General features: G+C 31.7%; 2 protein-coding genes across 2 annotated transcripts; one reads left to right on the forward strand and one right to left on the reverse strand.

Annotated features, from left to right (window-relative positions):
- Positions 1 to 6153: 6153 nt before the first annotated feature.
- Positions 6154 to 6938, reverse strand: LOC121220224 (uncharacterized). Its single transcript, XM_041099624.1, has 2 exons — positions 6787 to 6938; positions 6154 to 6626 (listed from the first exon to the last, which is right to left on the reverse strand). Exons 1-2 carry the CDS (start codon positions 6825 to 6827, stop codon positions 6350 to 6352), a joined length of 318 nt encoding a protein of 105 aa, XP_040955558.1. The 5' UTR covers positions 6828 to 6938; the 3' UTR covers positions 6154 to 6349.
- A 4625-nt stretch (positions 6939 to 11563) lies between these two features.
- On the forward strand, positions 11564 to 23545 carry LOC121220226 (sugar transporter ERD6-like 7). Its single transcript, XM_041099626.1, has 17 exons — positions 11564 to 11754; positions 12675 to 12737; positions 13366 to 13455; positions 14058 to 14117; positions 14208 to 14339; positions 20435 to 20510; positions 20614 to 20678; positions 21431 to 21525; positions 21626 to 21707; positions 21778 to 21862; positions 21937 to 21983; positions 22502 to 22564; positions 22661 to 22720; positions 22843 to 22896; positions 22959 to 23018; positions 23110 to 23224; positions 23294 to 23545. Exons 1-17 carry the CDS (start codon positions 11620 to 11622, stop codon positions 23437 to 23439), a joined length of 1428 nt encoding a protein of 475 aa, XP_040955560.1. The 5' UTR covers positions 11564 to 11619; the 3' UTR covers positions 23440 to 23545.
- The last annotated feature ends 126 nt before the right edge of the window (positions 23546 to 23671 follow it).

Here is a 23671-nt window from a genome sequence, read left to right on the forward strand (position 1 = left end):
ATGGGTTATTCAATAATCTCAAAAATTTTTCGTTTTTGTTGTCTAAAAAGTATGAAATTTTTGTACATTGGGCTAAGTTCTTTTTTTGATCTGCACGCATCTCGATATATTTTTTTTTTCTTTTATATTTCTTTGTTATTGTCTTCATTTTTTCATTTGTTTCTTTTCAAAAATATATAATTTATATATTTTGGTATATTTTGAAGCCTCAAGGTCTCAGATAAATGCAGAGTTACGCTGCCTAAAACGCGGAGTCTATGAGCAAGAAGTGTGTTTAGAGGGATTCCACGACTTTGAAATGAAAGATAGATGTATCTCGATTGTTAAGAATGGTGAAAAAGGATAAGCTATCTACTCATGGGAATCATTAGAAATAGTAGCCTGGGATGGAAAGGGTGAATTGATGAAATCACCGCAAGACAAGCAGACTCATTAATTTGCTCCGAGAGTTCAAAGATGTTTTCGCGTGGTCGTACCAAGATATGGCTGGGTAAGTACTAACATTGTGGTGCATCGTCTGCCCATAAAGGAGGATTGTAACCCGTTCAACAGAAGCTCAGGAGAATGAGACCTGACATTGTGTTGAAAATAAGAGAAGAAGTCAAAAGACAATTCGACGCTGGATTCTTACAAGAAGTCAAGTATTCGGATTGGGTAGCCAACATCGTCCTGTTCCCAAAAAAGATGAAAGGTACGAATGTGTGTGGATTATAGGGATTTGAACAAGGCTAGTCCAAAGGACAACTTTCCACTGCCTCACATTGATACTTTGGTAGATAACACGGCGGGCTATTCATTGTTTTCTTTCATGGATGGTTTCTCTGGATACAATCAATAAAGATGCATCCTGGGGACATGAGGAAAACCACATTCATTACTTATGGGGAACATTCTGTTACAAGGTAATGCCCTTCGGATTGAAGAATACGGGAGCAACATATCAAAGAGCTATGGTGACTTTGTTTCACGACATGATGCACAAGGAGATCGAAGTCTATGTTGACGATATGATCGCGAAGTCTAGAACGGAAGAAGAGCATGTTCAGGTCTTGAAAAGGTTATTTTTGAGATTAAAGAAATTTCAGCTCAAGCTTAACCCGGCCAAATGCACGTTTGGAGCCAGATCAGGGAAGTTATTAGGCTTCATAGTTAGCAAAAAGGGATCGAGGTTGACCCAGACAAAGTAAAGGCAATACGAGATTTACCTCCCCCGCGCACTCAGAAGGAGGTTCGAGGCTTCCTAGGGAGGCTGAATTACATTGCTCGGTTCATCTCACAACTGACAGAGAAATGTGATCCAGTATTCCGGCTCTTAAAGAAACATAATCCGGGTGAATGGGATGAAGAGTGTCAGAGGGCTTTCGATAGATAAGCATACTTGGCTAATACTCATCTTATCACTCCAAGTCAGATAGCCATTGATATGTATCTAACAGTGTTGGAGAATTCCATGGATTGTATTGGCCAACATGATGAACGGGAAAGAAAGAAAGGGCAATATACTATCTCAGTAAGAAATTTACTGATTGCGAAATGAGGTACTCATCAATTGAGAAGTTGTGTTGTGCTCTAATCTGGGCAACCCGACGACTGAGGCAGTATATGTTGTATCACACGACTTGGCTGATTTCAAAGTTAGATCCTTTAAAGTATATGATGGAATCGACTGCTTTGAACGGGAGAATGGCTAGATGGCAGATCTTGCTCTCAGAATTTGATATAGTATATGTCAGTCAGAAGGCCATAAGGGAAGTGCAATAGCCGATTTCCTAGCTAGTAGAGCCTTGGAGGACTATGAATCTTTGAATTTCGATTTTCCAAACGAGGACTTGATGCATGTGGCGAATACTGAAGAAAATCCTCAAATGGATCACGTATGGAAGTTAAATTTCGATGGAGCTTCAAATGCTACGGGTAATGGAGTTGGGGCAGTTTTGGTATCCCCAAGTGGAGATCATTATCCTGTTGCTAGCAAGTTGGACTTCGATTGTACAATAACATGGCAGAATATGAAGCATGTATTATGGGCATTCGTGCAGCCATTGAACGGAACATTAAAGTACTGAGAGTATATGGGGATTCAGCGTTGGTGATATACCAACTCAAAGGGGAGTGGGAGACTAGAGATCCTAAGCTAATCGGTTATAGAAAACTAGTTCTTGAATTGGCTGAGGAGTTTGACGATATCACCTTCTATTACCTCCCACGGGAGGAAAACCAAATGGCTGATGCATTAGCTACTCTAGCTTCGATGATTCAGGTGAATAGACTTGAGGCAATGAGGCCTGTTCAGATGAGTATCTCTGAGACCCCGGACTAATTGTTGCAATATTGAGGAGGAGGGAAAAGATGATTGTCCTTGGTATCAGAGTATCCTACAATATGTGAAGAATCGGGAATACCCTGATCAAGCGACAGAGAATGACAAAAGAACTCTGAGAAAGATAGCCATTGAATATGTCTTAGATGGATAAGTGTTATATAAAAAAAGGAAGGATCAAGTACTGTTAAGATGTGTGGATGCTGTGGAAGCCAAGAAATTTTGGAAGAAGTCCATGAGGGTATTTGTGGGACGCACGCCAGTGGTTTCACGATGGCCAGACAGATCATGAGATTTGGGTACTATTGGCCCACCATGGAAGGATATTGTATTGATCATGCAGGAAGTGCCACAAATGCCAAATTTACGGAGACAAAATACACGCGCCTCCTTCACCTCTTCACGTCATGACCTCTCCTTGGCCGTTTTCCATGTGGGGTATGGATGTTATTGGGCCAATATCACCAAAGGCTTCTAATGGGCATCGCTTCATCTTCGTAGTAATTGATTACTTTACCAAGTGGGTGGAGGCTGCTTCATATGCAAATGTCACGAAAGCAGTAGTCAGCAAATTCTTGAAGAAGGAAATCATTTGTCGATATGGAATGCCTGAGAGGATCATATCCGACAATGCGATGAACTTGAATAATAGCACAATAGCTAAAGTTTGTAGCAAATTTAAAATTAAGCATCATAACTCATCGCCTTATCGTCCCAAAATGAATGGTGCAGTGGAGGCGGCCAATAAAAACATTAAAAGGATTGTGGGGAAAATGACTGAAACCTACAAGGATTGGCATGAGAAATTATCATTTGCTCTCCTTGCCTATCGAACATCTGTTAGAACTTCTACTGGGGCAACGCCTTTTTCTCTGGTTTATGGAATGGAGGCAGTATTACCCATTGAAGTTGAAATCCCTTCTCTACGGGTGTTATCTGAGTTACAGTTGGATAAAGCCGATTGGATCCAATCTCGGTACGATCAGTTGAACCTAATAGAGGAAAAGAGGCTAAGAGCTATTCACCATGGGCAAATGTACCAGAAACGAATGATGTGAGCCTATAATAAAAGGTTCGCCCCCGAGAATTTCGTGAAGGGGACTTGGTACTAAAAAAGATTCTTCCTATGCAAAAAGATTTTAGAGGAAAATGGATGCCAAATTGGGAAGGCCCTTATGTTGTAAAGAAGGCCTTTTCTGGTGGAGCTTTGATCCTATGCGAGATGGATGGCAAAAGTTTACCCAAATCCTGTAAACGCAGACTCCGTCAAGAAATACTTCACTTGAAAGAAAGGGGAACCAAAGTGAAAACCCGTGAAGGGCGCTTTGCTTCCTAAAAAAAAAAAAAACTTTGGGGAGGCTAAGGTGAAAACTTGTAAAAGGCACTTTGAGACCAAAGAGGGCTTGAGTCGAAAACCCGGAAAAGGTGACTCAAGTACTGGGCAGGATTGGAAACATCAGGATTTGAGCGGATCAAATTTTGATCGGGGGCATATGATTATCTTGCTTTACTTGAACCAATAAGAAAGGATATGCAACGTCTTGGAACATGGACAGAGTATTGCAGATCTCCTGAACACATGTCAAACTCAGAAGGGTCTTCGGAAAGTTTGTACAGAGAAACTCAAGCTGCGATAACTGGGGCACCTAGTTCTTATGTGTATTCTTGAAAATACATTCTTTTATTTTCTTTCTTTCTTCCTTTCTTTTGGTGAAAACGCACATTCTCAATCCACTTCTTTGTTACCTTGCTTTCGCCATCTTTGATGTTTTATTCGAGTTATGATCAGAACTAGCTTTATTCTTATCCATTGTTATGATCTTTTTGCAAACATGTTGCATAGGAATAATGATTAACGAACTAATAAAACTTTCAGGAAAGAAGTTTTGCACATTACTCTGGAAAATTTCTAAATAATATAGGGACCTGGAACAGGACTATTGTTTAGAAAATACCAAGTTTAAAGGGTGAAATATCTAAGAAGGAAGAGTCTAAGTTAAAGACTGTCCTTTCAGATTTTGTTGTCTAAACATTGATTGAACAAATGACAAGCTGTCGTGTTACAAAGCTTAAATGAACAAGCAAGCAATGATCATCAAGCAATAGGAAGAGGTTACCTCGGAGAAGAGAGCCTTCACTTGCGCATAAGACTTTGGTACGACACCTTGAGAATGGTGTAGGAAACCAGAACGGTTCAGATCCTATATCCCCGAATTGTGATAAAAGAGGACAGAGGAAAAGCCACATATTTCTACCCTTAGATTACTGTGAGAGAATGATGGTACAAATTTTGGCGTCCCAGTGGATATAACTTTGAGGTTTACAATGGGGACAGTCTGGCTAAATGTTTCTTCAGAAAAGAAAAAAAATCAGTCAAGCGAGAAGGCGTTGCAGCACGTCAGTCACAAAGCCTTAGTAAACTTCGAGTAATGACAACCTAAGCGAGATCATTCTCGGAAAAATAAAATTCTGCATTCATGCAAACACCATTCACATATGTCTAGTTAGGAGCATTTGTTTCATTTTGATCATGTCATCCTAATCATTAGGCATAATTAGGTTTATTATACAGGTCTTATCTCCCTGAGATTACAGTGGAACAGACCAAAGAATTTCAGATCCTATCTCCCTGAGATTACAGTGGAGCGGATTAAAATAAAGGATCTTATCTCTCTGAAGTTACAGCAGAGTAGATCGCATCAGGTCTTATCACCCTGAGGTTACAGGGGAGTAGACCGAAGAATTTCAGATCTTATCTCCCTGAGGTTACAGTGGAGCAGATTGAAGCCAGAGATCTTATCTCTCTGAGATTACAGCGGAGTAGATTGAAGCTAGTAATCCTATCTCTCTGAAGTTACAGTGGAGCGGATTAAAATAAAGGATCTTATCTCTCTGAAGTTACAGTAGAGTAGATCACATCAGATTGAAGCCAGAGATCTTATCTCCCTGAGATTACAGTGGAACAGACCGAAAAATTTCAGATCTTATTTCCCTGAGATTACAATGGAGCAGATTGAAGATAGTAATCTTATCTCCCTGAGATTACAGCGGAGTAGATTGAAGATAGTAATCCTATCTGCCTGAGATTACAGTGGAGTGGATTAAAATAAAGGACCTTATCTCTTTGAAGTTACAGTAGAGGAGATCGTGTCAGGTCTTATCCCCCTGATGTTGCAGTGGAACAGACTGAAAACATAAATTTCGTTCCCTTGCGAAGAAGATTAAAGCTACAAATCAGATCTTCTTGAAGTACAGTAGAGTGGATCGAAGCAACAAGGCACAGTGGATGGAATGAGGCTACCTGAAGAAGAGAAGTGTCAAAAAAAGTCAAGACTCGGCAAGACCGGGCAAAATTGGCCCTTTTGATGTCTTTGCTCTATTCTCGTTACACGAAAATGAGCAAAGAGGGGCAGCTGTAAAAGCCCATTTTTGCCCGGGCCCATACCAACAAAATAACCCAAATAATAAAATCCAAAATAAAATCCCAAGCCCATTTAACCCATCCTCAAACCCAAAACCTAAAATCAACCTAGCCCAACATCCAAGCCTAATCCCAAAACCCTAGACTCCCACTTGCCTCTTCCTATTCTCCCATGTTGTCTGCCACCAGCACCACTCCCATTCTCCCATATTGTCTGCCACCAGCACCACTCCCACTCTCCCATGCTGTCTGCCACCAGCACCATCACACACCCCCATACCGTCTACCACCACCATGCCTTTTGCCGCACCTGCAAACAAGCAAAGGAAAAGGACAAAAAATGGAGCAATAAACATTAACAGAATATTGTATTTTTGGCTATAAAAGCCACAAGCAAAATCAAAAAAAAAGGAGGGAGGAAAAAAAAAGAGAAACAAAAAAAGGAGGGGGACTTTGTAACAAAAAAAGAGAAGATTCGGCTTTTGAAAAAATTGAAAGAAATAAAAAAGGGGGCTTTAGAAGGTGATTCACCTTGTTTTTTTTCGTTTTCTTTATTTTCGTTCTATTTCGGTTTTTCTATAGTATTTCTTTCTCTTTTTTATTATCATTCAATCAACACACATATATATAAGATAAAAAAATAAAAGTAAAAGGAGTTTACCTGTTCCGGCGGCGGTGGAAAGAGGAAGAACCGAAAGGTCTCTTTCGATTTTGGCCCTTTTCGCCGGGATTTCGGCTTTTCTAACCCCAGATCTGGACTCTATTCGCAAAAAGGAGAAAAAGGGAGCTTTTTTTGGTTTTCCGGCCACCGCGAACGGCGGCGTCGTCGCCGGCGTCCGGCGACCGGTGCGGTGGTCGATGGCCGGCAAAGGGGGCTCTTCCTCTCTTTTTACGGACACAAGAACAATAAAAACAAAAACTTTGAATCGGAGAAGTAATTTTCGTTTCTTTATTTTTGTGTGTTTTTACATCTAGTTTGATTTCTTTTTATTTCTTTCTACTTACGAAAATAAAAACAAAAGAAATAAGGTGAGGAGAAACTCACCGGAGTTGGCCGTGACCGTGCCGCCGGGGTTTTTCTTCCATCGTCGGCGGTCGGTCTTGGTGGCGTGGTGGCACTCAAGGTGATAAGAAACCCAAGTGTTGGGTGTTTGAAAAAAATGGTGGTTTGAAAGAAGGCAGAGCCTTTTTCCTCTAGCAAATTCAAAAAGTGAAAGAATAAAAATATAAAACATTTTTGGTCTTTTTTTCAATCATGAACGGCACATTAGTGGGGAATCTTGCACATGCTTGTCCTTAATGGGTAATTTATGCATTTAGTCCCTCCATCTTGCGTTGAAATGCAATCAAACCTTTTATTTTTTTTCGATTTGGGCCGCGAGTTTTGTTTCTGTTTCAATCAGGTCCTTTGACCATGTATGGTCCTTTGCGCTGAAACGTTGCACTCTAGGACTAGGGAATATTTCTCTTTTCAGTCCTTCCCTTTTCGCGCGCCTCACATTTTAATCCTTTACTCTATTTCATTTTTGATTTCAGCCCTGAGATTTCGTTTCCGTTTTGATTTAGTCCTATTATTATTATTATTATTATTATTACCTATTTGTTTATATTTATTTTATTTAAATTTTCGGCACATATATACATATACATGCGTATATTTTTGTGATATACATACATTGTTTTTATAACATATATACTTATATAGTTTATATATTTTACAACTTATGTACATATCTATATATCTATATATATATTTTCATTTTCCTAAATATATACATATTTATATATAATCTTTATAGTTTAAAATATACTTTTTTTTAAAATCCGTATATACACACATATTACTATTAATTTATATACATACATATCCTTTTATTTTATAAGTATATATATTTTTATATGCACGTACATACATATTTTTGTATATCTTAATTTACATAAATATATATATACATTTTCAATATATTTTTTAACATGTATCAAAATTAACGTATTTATTCGTATACATACGTATATTTTCATTATTTTTAAACTTTAATTTGTACATACATACTTTCTTTTATTTTTCAACATATATATATACTTACTTTTATATGTATTTTATTATTTTCATATTCCATAGTTTTATACACCCATATATATGTACATATTTTTATATATACACGTTTATCGTTTCTTTTATATATTAAAATATACTTTATACATTTTATTAATTTATATATATACATATTTTAGTTTATGTCTATATATATCTTTTTATATTTAATTGTATTTGTTACTTATTTATTTCATTTTCGTTATTATTTTGAATGAATGTTTTAATTTATTTGTTTATATATATTGTTATTTTATATGATTGTAGGTATGACTTCTATTTATTTTATATTGTTGCTATTGCTCGTATTATTTTTTATTTTTATGTGTATTATGATTTTACCACGTATAACAACAATGTAATTTGCTTTCACATTTTTTACTACGATTTTCGTGTTTTATTTTACTCGATATAACAAAATTTGTTTTAAAAATATTTCGTATTTAGATTCGAAAGGATCGTACTCTAACTTACTGGGTTTCGATTTTCATAATAAATCTAAATACACGAATCTTTTCAAACTCAAGTTTTTAAACGATCTCGGGAATTAAGAAAAGATCGTGCCCTAACTTACTGGGTCTGATTTATTTCTAAAACAAAGATAATAAAATATCTTTTAATAAGCATTTTTCATCCGCGTATCGGGAATTTGAGACATTGTGTCCTAACTTACTGGATATGATTCTCTTTCTCGAATAACGTGAAATATCCCCTTTTTCCTGAAAATTTTCAACGTTTTAATACAAGGATCGTATTTTTTAAAATTCTTCAAGGTTCTCAATTTTTGACATTAAGACATTAAGTAATCAACTAGGTACCAATTTTGGGCGTATCGAGGGTGCTAATCCTTCCTCGTGCGTAACCGACTCCCGAACCCGTTTTTCTGAATTTCGTGGACCAAACTTGTTGTTTTAATAAAATCAAACCGTTTATTAAAAACAACCCCTCTTCGAGGTGATCCAATCGCACCTCATAAAAAAAAGAGGATTGGTGGCGACTCCCGTTTCTTTTTTTCAAAACCCAAGTCAACCCCATTTTTCATCCTAAAAAATGGTGTCAACATTGTTAATGATATAAAAAAATTTATTTTAATACATATGATCACATCCAAATACACTCACGTTTCCTACCAAAGTTACAAACAAAATCACTCAATGGAACGTGCCTTCTAAAATCTATCAATCCCATGATGCAATGTTTACTTTTTCCTCTTTTAATCACAAAACTTAGATAAATTGAATTATAATATGATTTAATTCATAATTTTAAATAACTTAAATTATCAACAAATGTCACAATGTTATCACTAAATTAAATATTCACATCATCGCCCTATTATTATTTAATTAACTTTGATATTATTACTTCACAAATCTAGGCCTACCAATAACAATGTATTAGAAGCCGAAATGCCAACATTTTAATAGCCTCTATCTTTATGATTCTTAAAAGATTAAATTAAATTTTTATCATTTTTAAGGGGGCCCAAAATATAATTTTACCTTTGCTAATTTAAAATTTTAAAAATCTCAAAGGAAAAATTTCCATTTTAGGGGGGCCAAGGCCCCTGCCACCCCTAGTTTCGCCCCTATATCTGTACATGTTTTTTAGCACTTCATAGCCTCAGAACTGAAATCCTCTCATACATTTGTCAAGAATCAAGATTGAAAAATATATTTTCGGATTTCTCTAGTAGTCGTTGACAATCCAACGTCTAACAGATTATATTATTTTACCAAATTCGAATTATTGGTTTGTTTGAACTTTTCTTTTTCTATATAATCAATATTATTGTTTATATTAGTCCTTTAATAAATATTGAGCGAAAACATATTATATAAATTAAATTATTCAAAATTCAAAAATTCAAGCAATATTAATAAAATCACAAAAGAGAGCTTTTGATAAATTTGTAACTACCTTATAAAATTTAGGTGATTGTTCCATGAATGAACAAGTTAATATCCTTCCATATCTAAAACTTTTCAATAATATATCATTTTTGTTGAGCAAAATAAAAATCAACCATATTTCAACAAAGATCTTTTAATAAAATTTAGGTGATTTAGTTTGTTCAGGTCTCAGTTTTTGATTTCTCATAATTATTTTACGGTTTGTGTTGTCAGACTTATTTTAATAAAATGAGCCTTATTTTAATGACTTTTGGACATTATATGGTAAAATTTTAAGAATCTTTCTATAAATATTTCTAAAAAAATATTTTACATAAAAATTAAAATTTAAATAAAAATAAAATTTTATTCAAATTAAATGATAATAAATTTTTATATTCCATAAATCATCTAAACATTTTGATTTAAATCAATATTTAATTTCTCGATTTTTTATTTTTTACTTAACCCTACAAATAAAACACAAACCGAATGAGACATGAATGTAGATCTCGCACTGACATAATGCATATACTGCCAAATATAGCATATAGATCTCAACACTTATTCAATTCTACAAGATTTATAAATTAAGGGGTTCCAATAAAATTATTATATACTAAAAATAATTTAAAATATATATTGTGGTGGATTGTGGTGGAGATCTAGGAGTTCATAACCCCTAAAATGGTAAATTTTTAATTTATATATTTTATAATTTATAAATTTTAAATTAGTAATGATAATATTATATTTTGGGCCCAAAAATAATAAAAAATTGATTTAACTATTTAAAATTTTTAAAGACATAAGCTATTAAAATGATGAAATTTTATTTTTACCATCATAAAAATATATAATTTAATTCCCGACCTCCCCAAAAAACTTTCAGGCTCTGCCACTGTGTATATGTATAATCAAGTTTCGATTTGAATAATTAAGGTTTGAGTCTATCTTATGTAAATTCAACTCCAACGTTTTTCTTTTTGGTAATTTTGATCCTAATATTTTTTTGGGTTCTAAACCTTTAAAATTTAATCAAATTGTTTTTTTTTTGAAAAAAAAAATTTGGTTGGTCTGTTAAAATTTTAGTGTCAATGACATGGTAGCTTGTATGACAATTCATGTGTATTTCATTGTTGATGTGGATAATATTTTTAAAGTTTTTATGATTTTTTTTTACTTTTCTTGAAAATTTTAATAATTTTTATTTTTTAAAATTTTGTGTAGTATACACGAATTGTCGTGCAAGTTATCACATAGTTTTCATCAAAATTTGAATGATTGAGACAATTTTTTTTTGTTTCCCAAAGTATCTACTAGAGCGAACCAATGACTAATTTTCATGTTTTGTAAGCCCATTAAAAGGTTAATGCTAGCCATTAGTTTTAAAACCGTTCCATACCCAAGAAGAAAGTCAAACCTTTGAATATTGATTAAGGTAACATTTATTCAAAGAAAAGCACATTGACTAAAATTTGAAGGTTGAGAGCCAAAATGATTTTTAAAAAAGAATTAGGGTCAAATAGACAAATAAAAAAAACATTAAGGACTAAATTTATCATTATGTCTATATAATATACATAAAACCAACCTACTATAAAAAGGGTAAAATTAGCATTTAATCCCTTCAAAATCTGTGAAATTACAAATTAATTAAATGATAAAACTACATTTTAACCCCCAAAATTTATAAATTAATTCTAACCCCTCCTTAAAACCATTTTCTGTGCTTGGCACATGTTGATGCCCTATATAGAGTGGACTTGGACCAACCTACCCTTGAACACGACATGACTGAAAATGAAATCAATAATTGTAATTTAAATATCCAGATTCCAGACAAGTTCTCTTTTAATCTCAAGTTCTTTCAATTGGTTTAAGAAAAGAGATGGGTCTGGAAAATGGCGAAAGCAGTATGAAAGAGCCATTACTATTGCACCATGCGAAGAAGACAAGATCACTAAAAGTGGTGTTTCTAACTACTTTTGTTGCAGTACTGGGTTCTTATGAATTTGGCTCTTGCGTAAGTACCCTTTCACTCAATCCTCCTCTCCTTTTACCTTTTCTTTGAATTTTGTTTTTGTTGTAATCTGGTCGAGTTGAACTCAAGTTTATTTAAAATATTTGAAATTTATTGAGGAGTGTCGTCTGTAGAGAATTAACAAACCCCTTCAAGAGGTTCGATATTAGGATCTTATCCTATGATTTTGTCTTCTAACTTTGTCAAGAGCTTGAGCAAATTCATAGGGTAACTTTGTCTAGAGCTTTAGGAGATGACAGGTTCCAAAGTGGAAGTGCCTCCACCTACCGAATAATTGCTAAGAGTAAACGTTGAGATTTCTTTGGTGGGTGGAGGCGCTTCCGCTTTGTGAACTCATCATCTCCTCGAGCTTTCAGCAAAGTATGAAGGCAAAAACTCGAGGGCAAAATCGAATTCCAACACTTCGAGCCCAATATCAGATCTGTTGAGTGGGTTCGTCATCCTTTTGCAGACGACACTTTATTTTTATGCTTAACTTTTAACTCGATTATTTTTTTGAGCTCGAATTCAAACTGAAATTTCTCAATAATAATTCAAAATAATATAAAGCTTAATCAAACTTGTAAGTTAATTCAAATCAAGTTTTACAATACCCGAATCTGATTCAATTGATGACACAAAATTTTCAAACTCAACTAAATAACAGTCGAACGCAATTCAAATTTTATTCTTCAAATAAAATTAAATAAATTGCAAGCACAAATATCTTATTTATGCTCACACTATTTGACCACACTGTAAAAATGAATTTAACTTTTAATTAAAAGGGATAAATACATGTTTATTTCCTTAAATATGTACAATTGCATCAAATCAAAGTTTATGTATCAAATTACAGATTAGATCAAAATTTATATATAAATTTAATATTTATTCCTAATTAATTTTTTTAAAATTTTCAGATGGGATATTCAGCACCAGTTCAATCTGCTATCACAAAGGAACTTCACCTATCCATTGCTGAGGTTTGCTTAAGAAAAATTAGTTTATTCAAATAAATATAGAGTAATAAGTTGTATAGTAATTTCAAAAATAATATATTTTATCTATATTATTTACAAAATTTTTATTGAGTTGGTGTAACCCATCTATCGGGTCTCAACTCAGTTGGGGAAAATATTTTAATATCTATTTGTATTTAATTTAAATTATATTATTGGAGGATAGTTTAGTATTTTTATTTGAAAAAAATCAATAAAACTATGCGTATGATGAGATTTAACATTATATCAATTGGGTTAGTAAAACGTTAAAAAAAAATCAATTGCGGTCATTTAGTATTCGTAACTTGATATATTTATGTGTTTAAGTTTCGTTTTATTCACAAATTTATTTTTTTTCATTTTAATATCGTACATTAGTTTCAATTGTACGTTTTATTATTTATTATATGTTATTTTTAAATATATATTTATGCTCTAAATTCGTGATTTTCACACGTATACGTGTGATAGGAATTTTAATATACATAAAAAATTGTAAAATAAGTTCGGATTAATGTTATTTTTTAAAAATAATTATATAAAATCGGATTAAATTATTCTAAAATTTCTAATTAATATTCATAGCTTTACATTTGGAAAATATACGTAGTTTTCAGTATTTGGTTCCATACTGAACGTTGGTGCAATGATTGGTGCTATCACAAGTGGGCGAATTGCAGATTTCATGGGCCGGAAAGGGGTAAATCAAATTCACTAAAAGTATCATACACCATGAATTACCATTCGTATTTTTTCTTTATTAAAAAATAGATAAATCAATCATTATAGATTAGATTAAAAAATAAAATAGTTATTCTGTTAAAAATTTTATCCATTTTACTATTAAAAACTTATCCTTATACGTCATCATGAGATATACATGGCATGCCATATATAACTGTTTAGTTTTTTTCATTAGCCATGCCCGTTTTTAATAGTAAAATGGATGAATTTTTTAATAAAAATGATCAATTTGCTCTTTGATTTAATGTACAAGAATTAATTTACCCTTTCTCTTATAAATGAAACAAAATATATGCTTTAACAAGTAAATTCTATAATATTTTTTTCATTGTATTTAAATTATTTTAATTAAAAATGATACTTAAATTATTAATTTTATCTCATTTTACTTCAAAAATAATACAATGTCAGTATTGGCTTTTGAGTAAAATGAAACAAAATTAATAAATTAAATACCATTTTTCAACGAACAATAATTTTAAATATAATTTGGATTTTACAAATAAAGCATATATAATATATATATATATCTGATTAATATATTTAAAAATGATTCAGGCAATGAGAATAAGTTCAGGCTTCAGCATTACAGGATGGATAGCTATTTACTTCTCCAAGGTTTTGCTCTCTTTTTTCTCATCATAAAATAAAAATAAAAATAAAAATAGAAAAAAAAATTGATTGAAAGAATGGGTTTGAATTATACAGGGAGCTTTGTTGCTTGATATTGGAAGATTACTGTGCGGATATGGAATAGGAATTTTCGCTTATGTGGTACCAATATATGTAGGTGAAATTGCGCCAAAGGATGTTCGTGGTGGCTTGGCTGCCTTGAATCAGGTTGGTTTATCTCATCCCATCTTATATAATAATCTCATTATAGATTCTGACTATATCTGGCTCTTTTTTTTATATAATATCTAGAACTATTCATAGCCCCTTCTAACCCTTACATAGGAGAATAATACGTTTCAGCGCACTCGAACTCACGTACTCTTATATTGATAACAATACTCATGACAATCGAGCTAAAACTCACACTTAAATTCAAATAATTAATATATAAATGGAAGCGCAGTAATGCTTGATGCCCCTTTAATTAATGGTAAATTTTCAACATTACATACTCCAAAGTATTAATAATTCAATTTAACCCTTTCCATTTCCTCTCTTTTTAAGTAAAAAAAAAGATTTCGCCTCAAGAAAAAAATTAAATTAAAAATTTTTATTTCTGTCTAGACCTAAGTATGGGTCGACCCACCCGCCTAAACTCGAAAGTCCTTTTAAAAAGTGGGAAGGTTTGGACAAAAGATAAGACTCATTTTCTAAACGAGTCAGGCTTCGGGTAAGATTTTTTACCTGGGCTCGGCCCAACCCAAATCAATTGTTTTGATGCCATTTTACTATTATCTTTCTACTATTTTGTTGTTATTATTTGAATTTTGTATAATTCTTATTTGATTGTTGCTTTTGCAACTATTTTAGAGACATTTTCTTGTTAAGTTGCAATTATCTTAGTGTTATTTAAATATAAAGACTTTTTTTTTATATATATTTTCAATTTGTTGAGAAACATTTATTTTAATATTTTTAGTGTATTTAATAAACTATATTTTTTAAATTTATTTTTATAAAAAAATCTTAAAAAATTTAATACGCGTAGGTTGGACTCAAGTTTAACATTTTTAATATGGGTTTTTTTGGTAAATACCAATCTTTAATAATTCAAATTCAATACATATTGAATTAAATATTAAAAACTCAATAATTATATTTTCAGCACTTAAAAATTTTTCATTAGTTTATTAAACAACTTAGTTCAATTATACACAAAAAAAAAAGTTTTATATTAATTTGGTTAGATACATGTAACTTTGATTATCCAATTGTATTTTGTGATAAATATAACTATTTTTATGTAGTAAGTAAATGTAAATTAGTGTTACATCAATCAGAATGCTAGTGGTTTGTACAATAAATTAAACTGAAAAATTCATCCGTACAATTGCATAAAATTCACATATCAATGTACACCAAATGAAGGGTCATATATAATTTTTAAATTTATCCTAGATTATTATATTGTTTCAATATTGTTTATTATATAAGTTTTAAATTATTTATATATTCATATAATTTTATACAGACTTATAAATTTTAATATGAACTCGAAACTCCAACTTAATTAATCTGAATCTAAATAGAACATAACTTGATTTAACGATAAAAGGTCAACAATGCAAACTCGTTCAACCCTAACCTAAATTGACCTGAACTTGAAATGACTCAAAAAGCAACCCTAATTATCTAAATTAAAAACAATTCAACCATAACCCTCAAAACCAAATGAAAAAAAAAAGAATTAATCAATCCAAATTAACCTAATTAAAATAAAAGCAACTTGTCCAATAATACCTAATTTTTTATTATCATATTTTAAATATTTATACAAGTTCCAGGTATATATTTATCAACCTACGAACATAAAGAAAAATAACATAACGTAGATATATGATTGAAGAAACACATGAATACCATAAAATGAATTAGTAAAATGTACTAATACCAAATTATATAAATTTATATTATGTTGAATAGAAAAATAATATGAATGCCAACCAAACACACGTCAAACATATAGTTTTGATCCCATAGAATTAGATAAAAAGTAGCAACAAATCTAGTTTTATCATTCCCTAATTATCTCTCCTCAGTTTTAATCCCTTCACTGACTTGTCTCACAAATAATAAAGCATCTTCTTGGATTGCTTTATAACATGCATTCAAGATAGCTTTTATATATTTTTATAAGAACTCTCATTCTCAAAATTATCAAATAAGATCTAATCTAACTTATGATCTTAAAAATTTCTTCATTAGAGTAATTAAGATTGAAGCATAAAAAAAAATGAAAGATAAAATAAAAAAACTCCAAATTATGAGAATAACATAACAACTTTAAATTCAAATAATAAACATAATTTTTTAATTCTAGAAAGGAAAATGATATAGGTGCTTTAGTTTAAAAGGAAAAACTATGATCTGTGAGCAAAGTTCAACAAACACAACACCATCCTAACATAAAATGATAAAATACTTTTTGATCAAAGGCCATAATAGAAGCAAATAGATAGATGAACTCTCATTTTCCCCAAGGGAAAACAACATTTGACTAAAGGCCATTGTTGGGGTTGATGTTGTCACCAAATTGGAACATCATCCCATTGTCTCCCACATGAGTTTGAGGGTTGTTGTTGTTGCTCATCAGTTCCATGATCCATTGTTCCCTTTGCATTGGATCCATTTCGTTCACATCTGCTTGCACAATATCCTCTGTACCTGTCATCGGCATCGCTTCGGGCATTACCATGTTCATCGGTGGCAGTGCAACTAGGGACGAGGATGATGATGATGACACCCCTTGAGGATTAAGGGGTGTCTTAGCAAGTGCATCTATCCTCTTGTCAATATCACTCATTTTTTTATCGAGCAGCAAGTTGATTTCACTCAAGGCCTCAAAGTTCAAACCATGGATGACCCCTTTGCCGCAAATCGTATTGAACATGACATGGGTCATCTCCTTTTCCCAGTTTTCCTTGCAATGCTTCTTTAGCTGCTCAGCTGCTTTGGTGGTCTTTTGGGAGAGGAAACTCTCCTGGTTCAACATATTCTTGTTTTTCTCCATCTCGGGGATGGTCTCGAGCTTGGAAAGCACTTGTTGGACTCCCATGGGGGAAGGCCAAACCTTGGGTTGGGACTCATAAGGACTGAACATGATAGAACAAGCGTCGATACCACAAAGGGAACTTAACTCACTTAGTTTTTTCATCAAACCCTTCGTTCTTTTCTTGTAGGTGGCTTTCCTTGTTGAATCATTAGTGATATAAGCAAGCTTAACCTTCTTCCCTGTCATGGCTCTCAAAGCAAAAGAGGATATTGGAATGGCTTTTTCTTTTTCTTATGTATTTATTTCTCAAACAGAAATCAGATGCTTTATATAGAGGTGAAGGGAGTGAAAATGTTTTCAAATTAAATGAAAATAATAGCCAATAATTTTAGTATATAGAAGATATCATTGTAATGCATTACAAAGAATTCAATCGGATGGGTTAGGTTTTAATTTTTAATTTTTTCCATGATTAAAGTTTCATGTAGATATATATATTATAAAGTGACGTCATATGCATTACAACAAAAATTATTACGTATTTATATGAATCTTATAATATAGAATAATTCGGTTAGTTATAAAACGATAAAAACGACTTTCATCATGTATTTATACAAATAACGTAATATAAAAGATACGGTGCTAGTCCTTGTACAAACAAAATTTGAGACTTAGTCTGTGTACTTATAGTAAAAAATTAAGTCCTCAAACTTTTTATTTAAAAATATCAGTCCAATAATTAAAATCGTAAGTATTTTCCATCAAAATTTATCAATTTGATAAGTTGATTAAGTTGTCCTCATATGAAGTGTTATATGATTGGCGAAAAATAGTCATGTTAAGTTGATAGATTTTAACAAAAACTACCAACCATGATAATGATGGGACTAGAATTTTTAATTTAAAAAAAGTAAAATGATTGAATTATTAGCTTTTAAAGTATGATGGCTAAATCTTAAATTCGGTAGAAGTACATGGACTAATAGTATATTTTATCCATATTTTAAAAAGAATCATAAATATTTTGTACATTAATCTATAAATGGTAATGCCAGATAAAAATAACGCATACATAGGTATATAAAAGGCAAGTGTTCACACATACCATACATGCATGTACACGATGGCAATTTTTAGTTATTAATGGTAATAAAGTATATAAAAACAAAAAAATTTATTTTGGAAAACTAAAAAAAGGTAAAAAAAATAGCATTATAATACATAAATGGTATGTAGCAGTTATATAATTACCATGTTAGAGTGTTTGGTATTTAAGTAGTGTAAATTGTTAACTAAGAATTGTAATAATGCGCTATATATTTTTTTCTTATAAATTTGGTAAATATTTTAATGTTATGACAAAAATAACACAGAGATGAGTATACCACCTAGACTAAGTATAACAACTTTTTTTGCTATATGAATAGTCAAATTGTGTAAAGGGTGAGCTAACCATTGGCTGAAAAGAGATGTTGCAATCATTTATCTTTTACTAATGTTGCACCATGAACAAGATCAGATCGCCAATTAAATACAATCCCTAACGCTAACATTCATCAACTTGGAATAGTGCAAATATCAAGATGGAAGCATTGGGTTGATCTACATATCCATGTTGACGTAGTATATGTTGGTTGAATTGTTTATTATAAGCTTCTACTATATTTGCAGCTAAGCAATCAATCCAAACAACCCAAGCTAGAGTTGTGATCGTGTGAAGCCGAGCTTGAATATTGTCAAGCTCGAGCTTGAGCTCAACTTGAAATTTCGAGCTCGATTCTTGACTCGAGCTTAATCGAGCACCTATGTTTAAGCTCGAGCTTCACTCTAGATATAATTGAGCTTGAGCTCGAGTTTGATTAAACTCGTTTACCAATTTTTTTGCTCAAGCTCAAACTCAGCTCAATGATTAAGGTTAGGTATAACAATATATATTAAGGCTAATATCATAATTTAATTATATAAAAATATGAAAAACTTGATAAGGTTCGTGAGCCGTCGGAGTCAAGCATTGTTAAACTCAAATTTGGCTCGATTGATAACTCAAGTTGCTTGAGCTGGAGCTCAACTTGATAATTAACAAATTGAGTTCATTTTTTAGTCAAAATAGAAATGCTTACGAAGACCACCGTCTCTTTTACACCCCCAACTCAAGAAAATGTACAAGTGCGAAACAATTGATCCAAAAATTTAGTATGTAATCTGCAAATCAAACAAGTGTCTTCAATTGACATACCTCTCTTCCGAAGCTCAACTTTAATGGAAAAAAGTTAATTGCATAGTTTCCAAAGAAATAAAATTATCTTGAATGGAACTTTAATTCTCCATAAGGATTTTTGTAACGCCTCAAAAATTTAACCTTTGCTTGCTAGGTTCTATTAATGACTAAGTATATGCTTTAGTGGTTTAGAGCCTTAATTGTGTGTTGAGATTTGAAGTTTGAGTTTTTGTGTAATCAATGTGGAAGTATAATTTTTGTGCTATTCCGTAAAATTCCCCCCCCCCCGTTCCCTCTTCTTTCTTTTATTTTTTCTTTCTTGTCCTTCCTATCGTTTTCTCCTTCTCCTCTGTTCATCTTTTTCTTTTATTTCCTTGCGTTAGTTTTGTTGTTGTTCTGTCGAGGGAGTTGCGTATTTTCTTGTGTTTGACTGAAAGGTTATCAACATAACTTTTGGTTGTCGAAATTCTGTTAATTGTTGCTATTGTTCATTATTGAGAGATTAATTTGCTCATTTTCAAAATTGACAAGGATCGTATTTACACCAATCTGTTATTCAAATTATTCGAGTTATTCGAATTATAAAATTCAACTCGATTCGAATTCGAAACTCGAATTACCTATTCAAGTTGACTTGAATAACTCGATTCAATTAACACATAATTCAAATTTTTATTTTTTTTATTTTTTCGAATCAAATCGGGTTTTGCTTACCCCTAATCACAATGCTAGTGTTTGTACAATAAATTAAAAGGAAATATTCACTTATATAATTGCATAAAATTCACATATCAATGTACATTGAATGAAAGTTAATGTATAAGTTTGGGTAGAATTTTAGGCCAATTTTTTGAACCGGACTCAAGACTTAAAATTTTACATTGATCCGACTCTATCCATGATCAAGTCTAACTTTGACCCCTAATTTTTATTTTTAATCTTATCTTGTTCCCCTGTCACACATTTCCCGACTTTACCCTTATGTATGTATTAGTTTGTAGTATTAACATCCTTACTCGACACTCGCACCCGAATCCGGTATTGCAGCTGATGATAGTGATCGGAGCATCAACGACGTTCGTAGTAGGGACAGCTTTGGAATGGCGAATATTAGCTCTAGCTGGTACGATAATATTGAAGAAAACCAAAGAGTTTTCTATCTCCTTCCCCATGATTCTGCTGTCTTTTTTAAATAAATAAACAAATTTATTTGTTTGTTTTTGAAGGAATCATTCCATGTTTAATTCAGCTCCTGGGTCTTAATTTCATCTGTGAGTCTCCGAGATGGTTGGTAAGTCTACATTTATATTTAGTTTAGTATGGTTTTTATCTGCGCTTTGTGTTAAGGTAATTATTTATTTTTTGACTAAATTATAAAGTAAAAATTTAAAGATTATAACATGTTCAAAGTTATTGTACCTCTTTGTATATTTGGAATTTAATCTCAATACTTTATTTTCAGGGGTCTAGTCTATCTGTAATACTGTTAAAATTCTTCTATTAAATCCGTAATTAGAATAAAGTATTTAATCTAATTAATGACATTATAAAAGTTGATGTACCACATTACATCAAAATTAAAGTATAAAGATTAAATTTCATATTTGAGCAAAATATAGGGATTAGATCTAGAATTTAACCATTTTCATATAATCTCAAAAAAAAAGAAGAAGGATTAGAATTGATATTTTGCCATTACCTTCTCATGTAAAAAGAAAAAGAAAACAATTGACATTAGAGCATTGAATAGGTATCATGTAAAATGTGGAGGGATTAGAATTGATATTTGGCCATTAGCTTCTCTGGTAAAAAAAACAATTGATATGGGACAGATGTCATGTAAGGAAATAGGCATATATATGTGTCAAACATCAATAAAATATACATCGCACTCCTAAGAAAAAAAAACATGATTTTAGAGGCGACAATATTAAAAGCGATAGTCACAAATCCCGAATATGAGTCGTAAAATAAAAACGGAATAACACTAAATTGGATCCCTTCCAGAACATTAAAAAGAAGAAAAATGATTTATGATTTCAGGCAAAGGTTGGGTCTGAAAAAGAGTTCTACAGTGCTTTGAAGAGACTCCATGGAGATGATGAAGATGCTGTTTCTCATGAAGCAAATGAAATCCTAAGTACTAATTAATTAAGCATTCCATCTTTTTTAAATTTTCTAACATTTTTCTTTTTACGTAAAAACAATTCTGCTCAAAATTGTATTTATTTATTGACAGGATTATTTGGAAACCCTAGAGCACCAATCTAACGCCACTATGCTAGACTTGTTCCAAACAAGATACATGCATTCCATCATTGTAAGCATCCAAACTTTCGAGGATCCACATATATATATATATGTGTACTCTATATTTGTGATATTTTCAGATTGGAGTGGGGCTAATGATGTTTCAGCAATTTGGAGGGATAAATGGAGTTGCTTTCTATGCAAATCAAATTTTCACCTCTGCAGGTTTACAGTATTTTCTTTAAATAATTGAACTTCTTATATATACATATATATTAAAGAATATTTCTGTGTTTCAGGCTTTTCTTCTTCGAAAATTGCTATAATAGCTTTTGCCTCTATTCAGGTATTAATTCCCTCTTTTATTTTGAAAATGATGGTATATCATCTTTTATTTTTTTATTAATTATTTAATGTTATTTTAGTTTTTTTTATATTATTAACACATCATTTTGATAATTTTTTTTAACATGAACCTTAAATTTTAGACTCTAAATTTTAAACTCTAAATCTTAAACCTTGGACTTAAGGTTTTACGATTTATGATACAAGCTTAAAATTTTACAGAAATGACGTGTCAATAACATGAAAAATAAGCTGAAATAACATTAAGTAACTGATAAGAGATACAAGATAATATGACATCATACCATCTTTTTTCCTTTTCTTTTATATCTCTAATATACCTAACTATTTTTATACCTTATTATCATCTTATTATATAAAATTTTGACATATTTATAAATTTATGTATCCATATTAGGTATAATTTAGTTATTATTGGTATTGTGTTTATATGGTATATTGGTATTTAAAATTAAGGATAATTTGTGGTGATAATAATACCTAATTCGATTATTACAGATCCCTATAACAGCTGTGAGTGCATTCTTAGTGGATAACTGTGGAAGAAAACCCCTTTTGCTAGTAAGTCCCTAAGTACTTTACCATTTTTCTTAAAATATTCATGCTTAATGTGTATTTAAATATAATATTAAAAAAACATGAGTTTGTCTTTTTCAGGCTTCATCAACAGGCACATTCTTAGGATGTTTTATTGCAGCAATATCATTTCTAATGAAGGTAAATTATTGATCCTTCTTTTTTTTTTTTTTGGAAATATCAACTTTAATTTAAAAACAATAAATAAATGTTGTCTGTATTCCTAGTACTTGTTTTTTATGTAAAAAATCTGAAATTCTCAGGAACACAACTTGCTTCAACAATGGGTTCCATTGCTTGTACTGAGTGGATTGCTGGTAATAAATTTTATGTAATTATATCATTATTTCATACAAAATAATTTTAAAACTGCAAGCAGATCTTCGTGGGTTCATTTGCAATTGGAATGGGAGCAGTTCCTTGGGTCCTCTTGTCGGAGGTACACTTCTATTGAGATATCTAATAATTAATGCAAATAGTAAACAGATACTGAAATTGGGATGGGGATGGGGATGGGGATGGGGATGCAGATATTTCCCATAAATGTAAAGGGAGCAGCAGGAAGTTTGGTGAATCTAGAACACTGGTTTGGTGCGTGGGCTGTTTCTTACACTTTCAATTTCCTCATGGACTGGAGCCCTTCAGGTATTACTATTTTAATTCATCACAAAAATAATGTATAGAATTGATAAAAGCAATGTTTGGTGGAAACAGGTACATTTTTGGTGTATTCAGGAGTTTGTGCAGCTTCTATTATTTTTGTCAACAAAGTTGTGCCAGAAACTAAAGGAAGAACCCTGGAAGAAATACAAGCTTCCATCAATTCTTCAAGTTCACAACTTTTATCATTTCCAAATTAAGTTGTTCAATTAAATTAAACTTGAGTTCAATTTTTAGACATTTCATATTTAGTTTTACTTAAGCATTTCATATAATAATAATAAAAAACATATTAATATTTATTAATTTATTAATAGTTAAATTTCAGTTAATTTTAAATTGGCGTCAAATTTATTCACATTACATAAATATAGATGTGCAATTGAAAATTAAATACACTCATGGTAAAAAACATACTCTCTCTCTCTATAT

Source organism: Gossypium hirsutum, chromosome D08, assembly GCF_007990345.1.
Source record: "Gossypium hirsutum isolate 1008001.06 chromosome D08, Gossypium_hirsutum_v2.1, whole genome shotgun sequence".
NCBI lineage: Eukaryota > Viridiplantae > Streptophyta > Magnoliopsida > Malvales > Malvaceae > Gossypium > Gossypium hirsutum.

Excerpts from the sequence above, each read along its gene's own strand:
- LOC121220226 (XM_041099626.1), top strand. The coding sequence starts at position 11,620 with ATGGGTCTGGAAAATGGCGAAAGCAGTATGAAAGAGCCATTACTATTG. Across the intron at positions 11,755-12,674 it reads CTTATGAATTTGGCTCTTGC|ATGGGATATTCAGCACCAGT; the intron begins GTAAGTACCCTT and ends TAAAATTTTCAG. Across the intron at positions 22,721-22,842 it reads CAATATCATTTCTAATGAAG|GAACACAACTTGCTTCAACA; the intron begins GTAAATTATTGA and ends TGAAATTCTCAG.
- LOC121220224 (XM_041099624.1), bottom strand. The coding sequence starts at position 6,827 with ATGGAAGAAAAACCCCGGCGGCACGGTCACGGCCAACTCCG. Across the intron at positions 6,627-6,786 it reads CACGGTCACGGCCAACTCCG|AGAGGAAGAGCCCCCTTTGC; the intron begins GTGAGTTTCTCC and ends GTCCGTAAAAAG.